Here is a 20,047-nt window from a genome sequence, read left to right as displayed (position 1 = left end):
TTCACTGCCCCAGCCAAAATACTTATGCTTTATTATAATCACGGACTTCGGCCCAAAATAGCCATTCCATTTTACCTCTATATTGCCCGTTTTATCTACAGCCCTATAGTACACATAACCTGTTACGGATACGACTGCGAATAGGCAAATAATAAGGGAAGGGGTACAATATCCATATTAAATATCCCTGCTGAAGTATTCAGTGACTTCGTTCTTTCGTGGTATTTTACAAAGTATTATTATTTTCATACACTACCACAAAGTTCACATAGATTTAATTTCGGCCATCATAGTTCGCACACCAAGCAGCAGACCGACATAAGGATGTGACGTGCTTTATGTCACACGTATGTTAGTTACTGTGATAGTTTCTGCCCGAACACGCACGTTTCGCTCTTCTTATTTTCTTTGTATAAGCGTTTATTCTGGTGCCGTGCGACTTCATGTAACGCCATAGTTCCTAATCATTAATTGTACAAAATACCTCCTTTTGTTATCTGTGCTAAATATTACATCTGTTGCGCAAGTTGGCTCTTATATGTTGGTAATCTGTAATCGACGGTGTTATGGTAGGTGTACAGTGTACCGTTTCATTTGTGGTGGGTATGGATAAATTTTCACTAGAACATCGAGTGTTTTTATATGACACGTACGTGAAGTGTAATTCTGCCAGGAAATGCCAGAGAAAATTTATTAGGAAGTTTCCCGGAGTTCGGGTTCCCCACAGAAATACCATCCAGAATCTTGTTAATAAAGTAAGAACAACTGGCGTGATAACGGACTTGAAGCCAGAACGTACACGTCGAGTATTAACTGAAGAAAAATTGGACGATATCGCAGCTCGGCTTGAACATTCACCTCATAAGACTTTCAAGCGCCTTGCAGAAGAAACAGGGGTATCAAAATCGACCGTAAGAATCGCAGCACAATTATTGAAACTACGGTCTTGCGAGACCGCAGTGGTACAGTCTTTGCAGCCAGATGATCCTGATGCCAGAGTTCCTGTTCGACCCATGGGTCCAAAACCCTCGGAAGGGGTCAGAGTGTTGCCTTCGTCTCCGCAGCCAGACCAGTCTTTCCGGCACACTTCTCCAGTAAGGCAGTGACATGTAGGTAATATGTAGAGGCAGGGTAAGCAGAATTGCCAGTTTGTGCTGACATTGAGTAATATATGTTGATATTAATGTGCACCAGAGATTTACTATGCTGTTACTCAGTATCTTTATGCAGTTTTGCTGAGAAGTATGTAATAAAGTATGTCCTATCATAAAGTATCATTCAGTTCAAACTGAATTCAGGAAAGAATGGTGTCTGATTCAGTGCTGCTGCTGGGTTATGATATTCTATATTCTTGTAGGTTATTAGAAACATTTTGGGGGGACCTGATTTTATCTTTTATGTTCTTGATTATTTTTCTAATTACAGGTCTATTTGTTTCAGTGTGTGGTGAAAGATTGTGCAGAGTAAAGCTTTATTGGTGAAGGTCTTGCGTGTACATTTATTCATATTCTTTGTATGAGTTACTGTTAAAAGTGGTTAGTATTCCTTTTGCCAATGTTCATTATTTTTTAAATTTGTTTCTTGGCTTCATATACATAGTGTACAGTTAAAGATGAACAGTGTGTTCCCTTTGCATTTGAATGAATAGCTATAGCTATATGCATATGTATTTTTATATCTGTTATTAGAATGCAGTGCAAGATGGAACCTGAAGGTTTTCTGAATATTTACCTGATTTGGTGCTTAAGAGGAGAACACAGAACATGGCCCAATGGCTTACTCATCAGACACATCATGCCACTAATCCCTTGAAACTTCTAGAGATATCATTCCAAATGTTTGAAAATCTGAGTGGCATGTATGGTATCCTGCAAGCTCAACTATGGTAACAGTGACACGTGTCTGTACAGGTATGTGCATTGTACAGTAGTTGTGGAAATATGGTCCCTCAAGAATGACAGGTGGAAATGTAAAGATATGCTTCTTACTTTTCTTTCTTCAGGTACGTGGAAAAATTTGAGCTGAGAGTGGTTATCATAGTGTCCTAGATCAGTCTACAATGAGCCATTATATTGAGATTGTTAGTACAGTCACTGTTCCTGACTTATGGAAACTTCATAGAAACTGTTGAAAACAAATACAGAGCTGGAGAAAGGTAATTTAATACACTTTCAGTACATGCTTCCAAAGTGTAATTTCTCCATATACTGTACATTGGATCTGAATTTCAGTAGAATAATGTGTGTATAGTATTTCTTATATAATTTTAACAGCATGTTTAGAGGATGTAATTTCAGTTTTGCTGAATGTTATAATGAGGTAGTTTTGTCGACCTTATGAAGAGTTTTTATTTCCAGATATTGAAGTTTATTACCAAACCATTACCAGTAGTGAAGTTGGTAATTCAGAGCAGCTAATGTTCATTGGCTGTATTTCAGGTAAGGAGAATTTCTGCATTATTTCTGGCCCTGAATTTGACATAGAAACTGGGGGAAAATGTTTTAAATAAGTGCTGATGCATTAAAAACTGTTACAGCTCTGCGTGTTTGAGAAATGGACATTTCTTCAAAAAAGCCAGATTTCCTGTACATATAGAGAGCTACCATTTTCTACTTCCACTGGTATTGTAGAGGTGATTCTGCTGCCTAAAGCATCCATTTATCCACTGTATTGTGTGGTGTGGGGAGAAAAATTATGATTGCACCTAGTGTTAAGTATCTTTAACAAAGTAATGGTTTTAGTTTGGGGACACAATAGTATGACTGTATATATTATGCACAACTATCATTGAAAGGCTGTCATTTTGAAACACCCTAGGATATTAAGAGCAATGAAGAAAAATGTTTTTCCTTTTCGGTGTTTTTCTTGACAACTATCAGATCTCTGTATCAACATTTAATTGATCAGAATGCTTAGTATCATGCCACCAGTACTCCTGTTTCTCTTTCTCCTCATTGTTGTCATCCTTGCTTTCATTGCCTGAATATATTTGGTCCTTTAAGTACCTCACTGTCCAGATGACCCAGGAGCTGAAGACATGGGTCCTCTGTGTCTGAATCACTTGATTCTAGTACTTTGCTTTCATCTTCTGCTCCCTCATCCATTTATTTTTCTGAATTCACAGGATCAGAAGTGTCTCTGATTTCTTCTTTTCTGAGCATTTTTGATGAATACATACATAAATGAAAATGTAAAATATTAATATTGTAACTGTTAATGTTTACAGAATTATATTATTTGCAAAAACCATGAAGTTCATACAAGTACTTACTAATATCACATGTATGTACATAAACTTTCACATTATGATAAATGAATTTCTAGTGCTATGAACTAGGGCCGCTGTATTGGAAATGCTAGCCTCCGAAGCACTTCATACAAGCATTACTTTTTGCATGACATAATTTATGGGAACATAATTACAGACTTGTATAAAACAGTAAATAACAAAACTATTTCCTCTAGTATGAAAATTCCATTGCATACATAATTTGTTATGAATGAAATAAAATTAAATTCTAAAGTGCAAAGGTGTCTTTAATTAGAAACAAGAACAGCCTTATATCAGTATTAATACCCATTTATTTCAACCTGGAACTGCTTGAAAACTGTTCTGGCAGTTTCATTTTCAGTTATATGGTACTGGTTACTACAGCATTGATGGTGTTATTGGTTTCACCATGAATAACCTTTAAAGATGTCAGTTGTAGCCTTCTAAGTTGTGGTGCCATATAATGATAGGTAACCATCCACAAGGCTACTCATTGTTACAACACTATATTTCTACCACCCTGAAAATCTTATATAACCTTAAGAAATATTAATATACATTCTTCAACTTCATGAATCGGAAATTTGTAGTAGAATATTTTCTTGTTATGTTTGTAATAGGTTATGTAAGTGCCTATTTTGAAAAAACAAGTGCTTAGTTCATTATTATTGCCTCATTGAAGTGCCTAAAATGAAAAGTTTTAGTGCATGAACACTCAAAATCTATTAATGACTATCAAAAGAATAGTTGTCATGATTAACAACTAGATATAATGTGTAGAATTATTACCTAATGTATGTATTATTTTAAGATAACTGGACATGGTGCCATAAGTCTCCAGAAACTATATATACTCCCCACAGATGACATGATAGTCAAGCATTTGTAAAGTAGAACCATTACAGTCTGCCAGTACTTTTAATTCCTTTCATGGATCCTCTTGTGGAGGCTGTATTGAGCAACAGAAGGTATACATTTTGGTAAGGTAAAAAATTTTGGATTGTTATACATACACCTATACAAGGTATGATGAAAACATTTCCAGACTGGCTGGTGGGTAAATTTATTGCAGTTAGGACATTGTTTCTTTGCTAGATGATACAATACAGTCTGCAGCAAGTAAAGTTGAATATATTTGCAAGACTTTTCTTACAAAGAACACTTCTTGTGTGGTTGACTGCAAAGACCAAAGTCATCTGTGGTCCTGTTCTTTTCCTTTTGCATATGAATGATTATGCCGAGGAGAGAAGACTGCATAATGATGAGCTTAAAAATTTGTACTCATCCCCCAATATTGTCAGGGTGATAAAGTCAAGAAGAAGGAGATAGGCAGGGTTTGTGGCGCTCATGGATGGGGCAAGAGGTGTGCACCAGGTATTGGTCAGGAAGCCTGAGGGGAAGAGACCGCTAGGGAGACCTAGATGTAGATGGGAGGAAAATCTCAGGTGGGATCTGTGGAAGATAGGAGTTGAAGGAGAATGAATTTTTTTGGCCCAGGACGGGATCCGGTGGAGGGCTTTGGTTAATTCGGTAATGAACCTTCAGGTTCCATATGCCATCTGGTTAGTTATATGAATGATCTATCCCTGACCATCAGTTCACAATCCAAACTTTACTTATCATTGATGATGCAAATATTGTTTTTATAATCCTGAGTGTGACTTATTTCAAAATTCCATTACTGTTATTTTTCCTTGCCTGACAAACGGTTTAAAGCCCCGCCCTTGAAAGTAGCTACTTCAGAATAAGTGTGCTCATTTCTATTCCATCATTTAATATGGAGTTATATTAAGGAAAAAATAAACAGCAAAAGGTTGTTTAAGCCGAGAGGTCAACCAGTTATACAGGTCAATGAAACAAGACACCCTCCAAATTACTTCGCAGGGAAAGGATGTATGCACCTGAATAAAAGCATTAGAAGGAAGAGTTATGAAAAATAAAAATAATGATATATTATTATAGCTTCTTATTGTGCGCCTTTTGTTGCTAATTAGCGTTCACAATAGTGTATCATTGTGTGACAGGAACTTATGAAAATTAGCGTATTATTTTGAATCTGTCATTTCGATATACGTGCGTTTCATGTCTGGACTGGAATAATTAAACAAGGTCTGGCAGATGATAAAATTCTTAACTGACTGGAGAAGGGACAAATGTGACGGTTTATGACTTGCGTCACTAGAACAGCTTGACAGGATGTTTATTGGAATAATCTGTGACGATGTGAAATCAAGTGAATACCGATTATGTGGGTAGTTGCCACGGAATATCTGACTTTGCTTTCTGCAAATGTCATATTTATACCAACATAGTACAAATTAAAATATGGTCATTGATCAACGACATTGAAAACGACTAAATCTGTACGTTTGCGTATTTCATACACATGGATGGCGTTTACTGCCACAAAACAGAAGAAATTTTTACTGCTCATCCAGATTCTTTCTTTAATGCAATTATTTCTATACAATTTAACTTCTGGCAGTTTATCCGAGCGATGTTGGTATGATCCGTGCTCTTCCTTCCGGGGCGTCTAGTCTCACGCTGACGCTTTCGTAATTGAGCTTTGTGATTGGTGTTGGCGTTTTATACTGACGTTATGTTGGCAAGGCGTGAGAGTGATTGTGTTCTGTTACGATATATTATGAGTACATATACTGTTGAGATTGAGTATTAAAGTTATGTGAACAAAGTTTCTGAACTTTGAAGTCTTCGGCTATGTCACCTTATGTCTGGTATATTTCACTATTTTGTTATATTTCTAATTTCTATTGTAGTTCAGTTGCAGATTTACTTTGTTTTATGTCTAGTTATCAGTGATGATAAACTGGAATTGAAGGGTTTCATAATCCCGTGATTATAATTTTTTTACCTCCATTGTATTTATTGTTACTGTATGGAGTCCACTGAATAATGTCCAAAGATTTTATCCCAGACGAAGTAAATAGAGTCATAGGAGTCAAATCTTATTAGTAGAAGGAGCATCAAGAGTTTCATGGGAACATTTGCATTTTTGAGGCATTCAGTATTAAATGCAAACTCCTACAATGCTTCCTTCACAAGGCATGTTGTGTATATTAAATGTTAAATAGTTTTATAGAAGGGAACTTGGAGGAAGTTGTTATGGCCTATTTTAAGATACTGTTTCAACATTTAATGGAGGAACCAAGAAAGAAATGTTTTAATGTTCATGAAAGCTGGTCAAAAACATTTGGACAAGACACCACAATGAGAGGGGAGCAGCATTACTGCTGTATATTTGGTTTAGAATATTTATGTAACAGTTTGTCTTGAATTTGATTTATTTCTGCTGTGTCTCAACAGAAAGTGAGGGAAGAGAGCAAGAACGAGGAAGTGTGCGTGACATGGTGGCTACACTTCAAGCTCGGCGAGAAGAATTGGAAACCAAACTTAATGAGAGAAACCAAGAATTAAAGCTGCTATGCATTCAGGAAGCAGAGTTGACAGGAGTTTTACCACCAGAAACTCCTATGGAACCTGGAGAGTTCCCACCGGTATTCAGACGCCGTGTGGGAACAGCATTCACTTACCCAGAGAACCTAATCAATGACAACAAGTTGAAATCCAAAGAGGTATGTCCTTTTTGTGATTCTGAAAGATTGGTGCTTTTTAAATTCCTGTTAATGAATTATGTGTATTTTTGTAGATATCAGATATATAGACACAAACTTACCTGTTTTCCTGAAACTTTGGATCATTATCATTCTGCTGGAGGCACCTTCTTTATTCATATTCATATTACTATTATTATGAATCAATTGTTTGGTTGGTCCACAAACGGCCAAATGTTGTTGTTGTTATTTTTTTGTACAGGACCAACGTAGTGTTACTGTGAACATACAGTGTGCAAACAACACCATAGTGATGAGTTGTGGAAAAACATGAAACTTTATCAAAGTAATAAAGTTTTATGAAAACTTACAAAATGTTATGGCAAGAACTTAATATATTTTGGAGTGTTTGGTGATAATTGATAAATCACATGATTACTTAAAAAATGATAAAACATTTTAACAATAATAATAATAATATTAACCCCTTGACAGTGTCTTTGAATGACACAATGCTTGCTTTTGCAGCCACATTTATATAGGAGGAAGTACCAAGTATCTTGGAGATATGGTACTGCTGTTTTGACATGGTAATCACCTATGTCTTGGAGATGATGTTAGTTATGAAATGTTGAAATATTCATGCTAATCTGATAGAAAAGTTGCTAGAAAATTTTCAACAGGACTGAAATAGAAAGTTGTGTGGATATTAGGTTAAAATTAATTTTCTGTTAACATTAAAGGGACTGAAATTTGATTTTAACAGACTGATTTAATAGTAAGGATAAAGAAATAATTTTAATAGTCTATCCACAACAGTTACTGTTCTTGAAATGGCTACTTCAGCATCAGGCCACTACAAATCTTTATCTGACCATGCTGATTTGAGTGTGGCCTGAGAAGTAAGGAGTGCAGCTCATAAGATGTCTGGTGACTCCACTGCACCAAATGCATGGACTGTTTTTTTTTTTTTAAATTTCATGTAGCACAATTTTAGAGAACTGTAAATGTGACAGTAGGCTTAAACAGTGGGCTTGGTTGATTTTCAGGAGGAGACACTGACTGCATTGGAATTGGAGTGTAAAATACAAAAGGGGATTGCTGAAGCAGCACTTGGGCTTGCCAATGACACTGCTGCGAGCAAAACTGCTCGGAGGAAGCACAGGCTTATGTACCAGCAGAGTCGTCGTCGCCTCCTAGAACTAGAAGCAAAGTTTGACTTGTTACAGCAATCCAGCAAATCTCAACATCCAAAGCAGAGGAAGAAGCCGCGGCCACCATTAGACAGTGGTAGAAATTTGATTTTGCTATAAACCCATACCCTTAACATTTGCTGTTCAGAATCAGATTTATTCGCTTGGAATTTTAATATAATTAAGTAAGGCAATAGAGCGTAGAGGGGACAGTTGTGTGCACTATGAATGTCTGTGTGAGAAAAGAGGTAAAGCACCATGTATCCCTAACCTCAGTGTTTGTTAGATGAGGGTGAGCAGTGGATTTTGCGATCTAGCCGCTTTAACTCTGGGGAATGTGCTCCTGGTACTGTAAAGTCATCAGAGCTGGTCTGAATGCGGTGGTGAAGAGAAAGCTCCCGCTGGAGATCAAACCCCTGTTATCCAGTCTTGACATCATGACTGTTCAGGAGTTTTCCTTTAAATTTGACTTGGTTTTATTATTTTTTTGATTTCTTGTATGATCTTACCATTTCTATAGATTTAGGCCGATTTATGAATAGATGCAACTGCAGTGAGGTCCTTAAAAATTTAGTTAGTTAACTTTATTTTAATTAGTTAAATCTGTCAATTAGTAAATTACTAAGTGAACAGAAATATGCTTTATCACAAAAACTGATGTATTAGCAAATTAATAATCATTGTGTAATAAATTTGAGAAACTATTCATGGAGGGTGCTGGCTTTGGAAGCAACACAGAGATCAGTAGATGAAGTGTATTTAGTCAAGTCCCTTCTGACATTTGCCTTCGAGGTCTCTGGATTATGTAGGATTCACTCTGTCTCTTGAAAAAGGTTCATATTCCGATTTTTGTTGAAAATTGTATGTTACAGCCATTGATTAAGCTTATTTATTGCAGCTTTTATGCATATTAATTTAGTATTTATTTTTTCAGATGTGGAAAATATAGATCGTGATGTGGTAGGTGATGCTTTGTCACATGACGGAGGAGTGAGTTTGTCACCTCTGAGTCCTGAAGCAGTCTCTGTTGAAAGTCATCAGTACTGGGACATTCGTCACTCTGCTACCTATGATGGCTTGTCTCGGCATGCTATGAGAGATATAAAAGGAGCCCATCCTCAATTGCAACGGTGAGTTTTAAGAAATATTTAGAAGACACACAGTTCAGCGTAGAAAGTAACTAACTGTATGACCTGGGTGGTTAGGATTTGATTTCTTAACCTTGGCACTAGATGGAGGTTAGTTGTCAGCATCACACTCTTATTCTGCCAAGATATTTCAGCAAAGTGTAGATAGTAAGGAGGTCTGATCAGACAGGATTAGTATAAGTTCAAATTCATTTTATGTGATGGCAGGTAACAGCCATTTCAAGCACAGAAATATTAAATAATGGAATTACATTTATTTTTGTGCCAGTAATATATTTTATGCTAAACCATGGAACAAGAGACTCCATATGACATCTCTCCAAATTATAAAATATTCACCCAGATATATATAGACACCTTGATTGTTGGATTCAGTTTTTAAATACTAGAGCAGGGCGCTCCTTTCGGAGCTCCTAGGGGGGATTGTTTAAATTTGTAAAATGCAACCAACCTTGGTTAGTCCCAAAGGGGAGTTAGTTTAGTGTCTCATTCAAGTGTTTTAACCCCTTAGTAAGAAACTAAACTAACCCCCCCCCCCCCCCCCCCGAATGGGGGATTTAAACAATTTACCAACCCCCCGAAGGGAGTTGGTTGCGTTTTAAAATCTCGAGTAAGACACTACACTAACCCCCGTGTATAAACAAATATAAGGTGATATTGTTGATGACGTCATTTTTTGACGACAACGATGGCTAATCCTTTCGGAGCGCTTCCTGTAATCTGATATTTTACTTCTTTACGTCGCTGATCAGAGGCCAACAGCTCTTAGTTGGTCAACTATCTACATCCAACCCCACCCTTGCAAATCTTCTTTTTTTCTCTTCTTTTTTTGTTGAATAGTTCTGATGTTTTAGTTCTTTACGTCGCTGTACAGAGGCCATCTGTTCTTGATCAGTCAACTTTCTACGTCCAGCAACACCATTGCTAATCTTCGTCTGTTTTTTTTCTTTTTTTTTCTCTTCTGTTCTTGTTGTATACGTTTTTCTATGTTTATCAATGTAACTCTCCCTTCGTTTTTCTTTATTTGTTAAATAGGTCTGATGGATTAGTTCTTTACGTCGCTTTTCAGAGGCCAACTGTTCTTGGTCATTCAACTTTCTACGTCCAATCAAACCCTTTCAAATCTTCGTCTGTTTTTCTACATGTGTCGTTAATATGGTCTCGTTTATCAATGTAAATCTCACTTCGCTTTTCTTTATTTGTTAAATATGTCTGATGTTGTAGTTCTTTACGTCGCTGATCAGAGCCCAACAGTTCTTGGTTAGTCAACTTTTTACGTTCAATCCCACCCTTGCAAATCTTCGTCTGTTTTTCTACATGTGTTGTTAATATGGTCTCGTTTATCAATGTAAGTCTTCTTTCGCTTTTCTTTATTTGTTAAATATGTCTGATGTTGTAGTTCCTTAAGTCGCTGTTCAGAGGCCATCTGTTCTTGGTCAGTCGACTTTTTACGTCCAGCCCCCACCCTTACAAATCTTCGTCTTAAAATCGATCATAAAGTCAGTTTTCATAATACTTTCTTAATCGTAATATATCGAATGAGTATCAGTTTACCTTGTTGGATTTGGTATAAAGAAAAGCGAAGGAACACATATATTGATAAGTGTTCCTTTGCTTTTCTTTATTTCTTAAATATGTCTGATGTTTTAGTTCTTTACGTCGCTGTTCAGATGTCAACAATTCTGGTTCAGTCAACTTTTTACGTCCAGCCCCACCCCTGCAAATGTTCGTCTTAAAATCGATCATAAAGTCAGTTTTCATAATAGTTTTCGTAATCGTAATATATCGAATGCGTATCAGTTTACCTTGTTGAAGTTGTTGGAGTTGGTACTTCAAATACTTGATAACGTCTTCTTTCACTTTTCTGATGTTTTAGGCCAACTGTCAGTCAATATTCAAGAATGCTAAGTGCTCCTTCTGGAGCAGTGATAATGCGACTGGCTTGATATTTTTGATTTCTTTGTTGTGAAACGTTATATTTGTTTACACGGCATTGTTGTGGAACACAACAATGCCGAGTAAACAAATATCTGTTGGCATTGTTGATGACGTCATTTTTTGAAGACAAATTGGTTGAAGACAACGACTAATCACAAATTTTTATAGTAAGACCTGTAACTAAGTCACCTTGATTATTGTTGGTTTCTATCTATCTATCTTACTATAAAAATTTGTGATTCCTCGTTGTCATCAATAAATTACGTCATCAACAATGCCGAGTTTAGTGTCTTACTCAAGATTTTAAAACGCAACCAACCCCCCCCGAAAGGGGGTTGGTTGCTTTTTAAACACTTGATCAAGCTCCCCCGAAAGGGTGTTGGTCAAGTGTTTTAACCCTCCATTCGGGGGGTTTAGTTTAGTTTCTTACACAAGATTTTAAAAAGCAACCAACCCCCCCTCGAAGGGGTTCGTTGCTTTTTAAAAACTTGACCAACCCCTCCGAGGAGCTTCGCTTTTCTTTATTTGTTAAATAGTTCTGTTGTTTAAGTTTTTACGTCGCTGTTCAGAGGCCAACTGTTCTTGGTCAGTCAATTTTATACGTCCAATCCCACCCTTGCAAATCTTCGTCTGTTTTTCTACATGTGTCGTTAATATGGTCTCATTTATCAATGCAAGTCTTCTTTCGCTTTTCTTTATTTCTTAAATATGTCTGATGTTTTAGTTCTTTACGTCGCTGTTCAGAGGCCAACTGTTCTTGGTCAGTCAACTTTCTACGTCCAATCCCACCCTTGCAAATCTTCGTCTGTTTCTCTACATGTGTCGTTAATATGGTCTCGTTTATCAATGTAAGTCTTCTTTCGCTTTTATTTAGTTATTAAATAGGTCTGATGTTTTAGTTCTTTACGTCGCTGTTCAGAGGTCAACAGTTCTTGGTCAGTCAACTTTCTACGTCCAACCCCACCCTTGCAAGTCTTCGTTTGTTTCCTTCTGCTCTTCTGCTCTTGTTGAATAAGTTTTTATGCGTTTATCAATGTAAATCTCCCTTCGTCTTTCTTTATTTGTTAAATATGTCTGATGTTTTAGTTCTTTACGTCGCTGTTCAGAGGTCAACAGTTCTTGGTCAGTCAACTTTCTACGTCCAACCCCACCCTTCCAAGTCTTCGTTTGTTTCCTTCTGCTCTTGTTGAATAAGTTTTTCTGCGTTTATCAATGTAAATCTCCTTTCGCTTTTCTTTATTTGTTAAATAGTTCTCTTGTTTAAGTTTTTACGTCGCTGTTCAGAGGCCAACTGTTCTTGGTCAGTCAATTTTATACGTCCAATCCCACCCTTGCAAATCTTCGTCTGTTTTTCTACATGTGTCGTTAATATGGTCTCGTTTATCAATGCAAGTCTTCTTTCGCTTTTCTTTATTTGTTAAATAAATCTGTTGTTTAAGTTTTTACGTCGCTGTTCAGAGGCCAACTCTTCTTCGTCAGTCAACTTTCTACGCCCAATCCCACCCTTGCAAATCTTCGTCTGTGTTTCTACGTGTGTCGTTAATATGGTCTCGTTTATCAATGTAAGTCTTTTTTCGCTTTTCTTTATTTCTTAAATATGTCTGATGTTGTAGTTCTTTACGTCGCTGTTCAGAGGTCAAAAGTTCTTGTTCAGTCAACTTTTTACGTCCAGCCCCACCCCTGCAAATCTTCGTCTTAATATCGATCATAAGGCCAGTTTTCATAATACTTTCTTAATCGTAATATATCGAATGAGTATCAGTTTACCTTGTTGGAGTTGTTAGAGTTGATACTTCAAATAGTTGATTACGTCTTCTTTCACTTTCCTGATGTTTTAGGCCAACTGTCAGTCAATATTCAAGAATGCGACGTGCTGCTTGTAGAGCAGTGATAATGCGACTGGCTTGGTACTAAGCGTTATTTGTTTTCTCGGCATTGTTGTGTTGTACTCGGCATTGTAGTGTTCCACAACAATGCCGAGTATAAACAAACATAAGATGACATTGTTGATGACGTAATTTATTGAAGACAACGACTAATCATAAATTTTTATAAGGAAGAAGACCTGTAACTAAGTCACCTTGATTATTGTTGGTTTCTATCTATCTATCTTACTATAAAAATTTGTGATTCCTCGTTGTCATCAATAAATTACGTCATCAACAATGCCGAGTTTAGTGTCTTACTCAAGATTTTAAAACGCAACCAACCCCCCCGAAAGGGGGTTGGTTGCTTTTTAAACACTTGATCAAGCTCCCCCGAAAGGGGGTTGGTTAAGTGTTTTAACCCTCCATTCGGGAGGTTTAGTTTAGTTTCTTACACAAGATTTTAAAAAGCAACCAACCCCCCTCGAAGGGGTTCGTTGCTTTTTAAAAACTTGACCAACCCCTCCGAGGAGCTCCGAAAGGAGCGTTCTGCCCTATATTATAAAAATTTGTGATTCCTCGTTGTCGTCAATAAATTACGTCATCAACAATGTCAACAGATATTTCTTTACTCGGCATTGTTGTGTTCCACAACAATGCCGAGTACAACACAACAATGCAGAGTAAACAAATAACGCTTCACAACAAAGAAATGAAAAACTATCAACCCAGTTGCATTATCACTGCTCCAGAAGCAGCACATCGCATTCCTGAATATTGACTGACAGTCGGCCTAAAACATCAGAAAAGTGAAAGAAGAAGTTATCAAGTATTTGAAGTACGAACTGTAACAACTCCTACAAGGTAAACTGATACTCATTCGATATATTACGATTACGAAAGTATCATGAAAACTGACTTTTGATCGATTTTAAGACGAAGATTTGCAGGGGTGGGGCTGGACGTAAGTAGTTGACTGAACAAGAACTGTTGGTCTCTGAACAGCGACGTAAAGAACTACAACATCAGACATATTTAAGAAATAAAGAAAAGCGAAGTAAGACTTACATTGATAAACGTAGAAAAACTTATTCAATAAGAACAGAAGGGGAAAAAAGCAGACGAAGATTTGTAAGGGTGGGTTTGGACGTAGAAAGTTGACTGAACAAGAACTGTTGGTCTCTGAACAGCGACGTAAAGAACTACAACATCAGACCTACTTAACAAGTAAAGAAAAGCGAAGGGAGATTTACATTGATTAACGTAGAAAATCTTATTCAGCAAGAACAGAAGAGCAAAAAACAAACAAACGATGATTTGCAAGGCTGGGGTTGGACGTAGATAGATGACTGACCAAGAAAATTGGCCTCTGAACAGCGATGTAAAGAACTAAAACATCAGACGTACTTAACAAATAAAGAAAGCGAAGGGAGACCTATATTGATAAACGCAGGAAAACGTATTTAACAAGAACACAAGAACAAAAAATCAGACGAAGATTTGAAAGGGTGGGGTTGGACGTAGAAAGCTGACTGACCAAGAACAGTTGGCCTCTGAACAGTGACATAAAGAAGTAAAAAATCAGATTAGAGAAAGTGCTTCGAATAAGACACTAAATTAACACCCCGAAGGGGGATAGTTTAGTGTCTTACTCAAGAATTTAAAACGCAACCAACCCATTCGGGGGGTTGTTTAGTTTCTTACTCAAGGGTTAAAACACTTGAATGAGACACTAAACTCACCCTTCCGAAGGGGGTTAGTTTAGTGTCTTACTCAAGATTTTAAAAAACAACCAACCCCCCCAAAGGGGGGGTTGGTCAAGTGTTTAACCCTTTGCCGCGGAGACTTAAAGTCCGAGCTTGGGGTAATACGTTCTTAGTGTCCCTTTAAATTTTTTCCCATAAAATACTATATTTATCATAACTTTGGAACTATATGAGATATAATTAAAAAAATTTCACTGAAATCCTCATAAAAGATGGTTTTATTATCTTACCTTATAAGATGAACGCCCTGTGTGTGAGCAGTGTAAGGATGTGGATCAGAAGTTGAGCTTCGTGTATTTCACCGCCACCACCATTGTCACTCTCATTATCACTAACTCCAGTTGTCACCAACTGTGTATAATTAATGTCTATTATTGCACTGTCGGTGTCCGAACTATACTCACAGTCACTTTCATCCAAAACTTCTTCTAGAAGTGCACGTCTTTTTTGCTTCTGTAAGTACGCGACTAGATGAAGAGACATCCATGATGAGAATGAGAAGGTCAGGATATTATTTTTAGATTCCCAGGTAGAACTCAATGGAATGTGGCGGTGTTGCCATATGTCCACATACAGTTATCTTTTCAGAACAAAGCAGTGCAAACTGCATTCCGCTGGCGTTATTCGTTAAAAAGTTATGGGCTACAAAAATTAAGCTTGCAGCCGACGTACACTGTACCGATATCCACTAGGGGGTATTTATGGCTCACGAATTTTCACGTCAGTCCGCGCGGAGAGGTTAAACCCCCCATTCGTGGGGTTAGTTTAGTTTCTTACTCAGGGGTTAAAACACTTGAATGAGACACTAAACTAACCCCCCCGAAGGGGAGTTAGTTTAGCGTGTTACTTAAGATTTCAAAAAGCAACCAACCCCCCAGAAGGGGGTGTTGGTCAATTGTTTTAACCCTCAATTCGGAGCGGTTTTTTTGTTTCTTACACAAGGTTGGTGGCGTTTTACAAACTTGACCAACCCTCCTCAGGAGCTCCGAAAGGAGCGCCCTGCTCTAGTTTGTAAAAAAGTGGAGATGTCTCTTTGTGTCTGTCGCTACTAATGGGCCCATCATTCAGCTCCCAGATTACAGTGAGTGAATATGAAGTAGCAGTGGAATGATATTGATGGAAAAATTGAAGAACCCAGAGAAAAACTTGTCCCAGTGCCACTTTGTCCACCACAAATCCTACAGGGACTGTTATGGGCACCTAGGCCTCTGTGGTAAGAAGCTGATGATTAACTGCCTGAGCTGTGGCATGGCCAAGTTAGCCTCATATCAGGGGTTACTGTCATATTTTGGCGCTTTATTGTGAAACCTCACATTGTATTTAAGAATTTATTTAATCTGTGTTCATTCAGACATGGCAGTGGTGGGTTGGTAACGAGCTCTGGATTTGGGAATGTACACTACATGCAACAGTATGTAACACTAGGAAGTGAACTGGAAAATCACCGTCCAAAGTTGGAGATAGGCCCCACTCCAACATCTGCGTCCACTCTCCCCGGTTACTGGATGCGACATGATTATGGACCATATGTTGAGGTGGATTCTGGCACGCGTCTGACATCTGCTCCCATGCCACGATATCTAGTTCCACAAACCCCAACTCATGCACAATCCCGTTGGAATCAGGAGAGGAAGAGGTGGGATCACGATAGGTTTGTATTATTCCTATTCTTATGTGTAAAAGTAAATCTGTCCCACTGTAAGCCATGTAAGTGCTTGGGGGAGAGAAGTATAGCTCCTATTGTGGTTGGCGTCACACCCCGGCCCCGCTTTACCCCTGGGAAAGGACCCTGGTACCCATTAGACAGGAGGCTGGGTAGCCCCCAGAACAGGTCTGGACACAGGCTAGAGGATAAATCCTTTGCTTCTATTAGGGATCAAAGCCCGGTCATCCAGTCTGTAGTTGGTCACTATACTCACTGAGCTACCCCTGCTCATGCTTATGCTCCTTTAATTCTTATACAATTGGATCTTTTTTTATACATGTACGCATCGCTGCAGAGGACCTGTTAACATTACTTTGTCTGTCTGAATGCATATACTTGAGAATGTATTTTCATGAAATGTAATATTGGGTCATTTTATTAAAAATTCATGGTTAAAATTGGACAACATTATTGCATTTTTTATGAAAACCTACATTCAAAGTTTCCATTCAAGTGTTTGTGAATCTGTTCAGTGTTTGAAATGACATCATTTTGATGTGTTGAGTCACCAGTATGGCTTGTAGCGAAAGTGTGTGATAAAACTTTGAGAATTCCGGTTCATGCTTTATAAATTTAATTATTGTGCACAGTATACATTTTTATAATACATTTTGTAAAAATATAAAGAATGTTTATAATCACCTTGTATTATAAGTGAAGAACAGACGTGGTTTTGAGAAACTAGTCAGACGTCAGATTTCCAAGCTCTGAATGCGTGAAGTGACTGTCACTGACATGTATGACGCTATATTCTGTTTGATGCATCTTCCAAAAATGTGAGATGTAATGTAATATTTAATAGTATTGTTTGGTCTTCAATTAATTCACAATGCTGTTCTCCAATTATTGTCATTGTATAAAATATTTAAGTAGAGTTGTAAAAGAAGCTTATGTATGCATTTTTTCTTGGTTACTCATGTAATATTGCATTTACTATGACTTGAGAGCCTCCTTCTAGACTTAGAAAAGTTTATGTATTTATTTATTTTTGTGTTAAGTAAACATCCAATTAACAAATATATATTGATTAAATACTTGTGTTCAATTTAAAATGCAGTGAATTGTAAAATATTGGGATTTCTGACAATGGTGAGTATGTGGCTGTAGTCTTCTGGGTCGTCGTATCATGTAGGTTGTTACCATTGTTTCATAGGATTGTTTCTCCTCTATCCATTCTTCCACTACTACTACTCAGTGCTGCAACCAAGAAGATAAGGATTGACATGAAATATTGTATTCTTTGAATAGCTGGTAGTTTCTTATTCATGCTGAATTGTAGGTTTGGGAGCTTGGATCGACGGAAAGCTGCTGCTCCCTCACACAGTAGCAGCAGTCCTTGTTTGGAGTCATGGAGTAGTGAGGACTTGGAAATTCAGAGCCAAATGCAAGGACATCAGGGTGTTATGTATGGTGTATCCAAATATGGACACACTTCAACACATCATTCAATCTTGTGTCCTGCTGTGGAGACGAAGCAGAGTCGAAGTGATGAACCTCATATTCAGCAGGTGTTGCACAGTACTCGTTCTGTGAGTGGGGGAGGAGGCGGAGCATTGCTCCCAAATCAGACATATCCAGAGCACAGTTTGGGAATGGATGGACGTGGGGGAGGACTGCTCCGAACACAGTCTCTGGGTAGTGTAGATCCACAGCCAACTGACACATTAAATAGGAAGCATAAAGAGAAGGAATGGTATGAAACATCACTGGATGCAGCTCCTTCACAAGTCCCACAAGAACCACAGTCCCGACCAGCTTCATCCTTGCGAAAGCGATCTCCAGAACCTGGTGGACCAGCAACAAGTGATGCTTCAAGTAATCTTTCAAGAAGTAGTAGCAATGTATCCAGTGAACAGCGTCCTCAGTTTTTTGTGCATCATGTGTCCGCAAGTAAAAATGAGACTTTTGACACAGTTGTGCCATTTGAGTCACCAAAGAATCACACAGTGGTTCAGGCTGGGAAGTGGCAGCCTTATCGGGAAGTGACCAAACCTTTTGAAATGTCAGACTTCTACAAATATAGCACAAAGTTTCGGAAAAATCAGGAGATGGGTCGTTCATCTCTGGTGCCTTGTCCTGACTACAACAGCCAGCAGCCGTCTTACAATGCAAGTTCCCCAGGATCCCACACCCATGTTCTCAATGGTCCTGCGATGTGCCTTAATCGAGGTCCTCATTTGGAAACTCCTACTCCCCAGCAGAAAGGAATATATCAACCCTTGCAACCAATGACCTGTCAACCACTGGATCCAAGCACAAGGTGAGTTTTGAGGATACCATTATACCATGCAAAGAACATGACCATTTAGTCTCGTTAATTTCATTTGGTGGATAGTTTTTTAGATTTGTTTAATTTTGTTGCTCAATTGATTGTGATGATTATGTGTTGGATCCACAACTATAATGTTTAGCCTGGAAAGTGTCAGTATAAAGCTCATGAAATCACATGCAGTACCGAAATTTCAGGAACAGATTTCTTAGTGAACTGAGGGAACATGAATCAAGCTTGTGAAGTGTAAGGTGCATTTTTGTGTTCCATAGTATTTGTGTTTGTAACATTATGATTCATTATTTTATCATTATTACACAAAATTTTCCCTTATATTATTTTCCATGTTTCTGAAAATTGCTTGAATACATTTTGCATTCTCTGCAGCTTAAGGGCTGAAGTTTAATTTGATGTTCAACTGTTAAGTTGAAAGCCACATATGTATGAATTGTATTTGCAGGAGTCGGGTGGTTTCACCAAATGCGTCATTGGATGGAAGTCTGGTATTGGGAAGCGGAGAGTCACTTGCTGACGCTTTCTCCACAGAGATGTTGGCTTGGTACCAAGATCAGAACATTCCTCGTTCAGCAACCCTTGTTTAACGGCAATACTTAACGTAACTTGGTAGGTTGTGAGCTTTTTGAGATAATTTGGTGAGTTTTAGGACATTTTCTTTTTTGTTTCTTATGCCATGTTATGTATCTGTAGGTATGTACCGTATATTTTCACTATCATGCACATTTTGACAATCTCATAAGCTGGTATGTGGATGTGCATAGTTGACATTTGTGCACTTATTTTAGCCACTTGCTCTATTACACTTAAAATATTTAACCATTTAGTTATTTTACTATGTATATACAAACCAAAGATTTGAAATAAGAAATTATTTTTAATACCTGGTACCTGTAATAAGAATTTTAATGTGAAATTTAATGTTCTAAATGACGTTTTGTTATGTCAATAAAAACAAACAAACCGTGCTTGTCATACATTTTACGAAGCAGACTTTTATTTTAAACATTTATAGAGTCATGTACTGAGATGATACAGTTTTCTTTTTGTTAATGTACTGTGACTGATATGTTCCTTTGCCTAAAATTTTATATATCTAAAGAAATACATATAGGATAACTTTTACCGCCTTCCTGACCTCTCATCCTTCCTGTTGCTTGTAGCTGCTATTCAGGAAAGACTGCTTTTACAAGAAAAGATATTTACTTGTGATATAATTCATATGTCTTTCCTTTGCATTTTGTACAATGTGTGAGTTTCTAGCAGATTTTATTTTTCTATTAACTGAATTATTATAATTGTTTC

General features: G+C 37.6%; 2 protein-coding genes across 6 annotated transcripts in view; one reads left to right on the top strand and one right to left on the bottom strand.

Moving 5' to 3' along the window:
* LOC110839033 (uncharacterized) overlaps window positions 1-15,193 on the bottom strand; it is a 28,293-nt gene extending 13,100 nt beyond the window's left edge. The window contains exon 1 of the mRNA XM_087357483.1: window positions 14,984-15,193. The gene's annotated coding sequence lies outside the window, so the exon portion shown is untranslated. The remainder of the gene's footprint in view (window positions 1-14,983) is intronic.
* On the top strand, window positions 142-19,726 carry sstn (stepping stone). 5 transcript variants are annotated; one of them, XM_022082819.2, is made up of 11 exons: window positions 142-1,109; window positions 1,441-1,535; window positions 1,689-1,910; window positions 2,003-2,155; window positions 2,358-2,438; window positions 6,596-6,864; window positions 7,893-8,133; window positions 8,971-9,166; window positions 16,105-16,404; window positions 17,738-18,718; window positions 19,188-19,726. In XM_022082819.2, the coding sequence occupies exons 5-11, from the start codon at window positions 2,417-2,419 to the stop codon at window positions 19,327-19,329; spliced, it is 2,151 nt and encodes a 716-aa protein (XP_021938511.1). In that variant the 5' UTR covers window positions 142-1,109; window positions 1,441-1,535; window positions 1,689-1,910; window positions 2,003-2,155; window positions 2,358-2,416; the 3' UTR covers window positions 19,330-19,726. The 5 variants fall into 5 exon arrangements, with proteins under 5 accessions (XP_021938511.1, XP_021938512.1, XP_021938513.1 ...); XM_022082820.2 differs by having other exon boundaries at window positions 142-1,113; XM_022082821.2 differs by lacking the exon at window positions 1,441-1,535.
* Window positions 19,727-20,047: the final 321 nt, after the last annotated feature.

The sequence above is a fragment of the Zootermopsis nevadensis genome, unplaced genomic scaffold (assembly GCF_977971745.1).
Source record: "Zootermopsis nevadensis isolate Lab colony 2312 unplaced genomic scaffold, Znev_1.0 Znev_ptg000028l, whole genome shotgun sequence".
In the NCBI taxonomy this organism is placed as follows: Eukaryota; Metazoa; Arthropoda; class Insecta; order Blattodea; family Termopsidae; genus Zootermopsis; species Zootermopsis nevadensis.
This window is presented reverse-complemented; position numbering and strand designations above follow the sequence as displayed.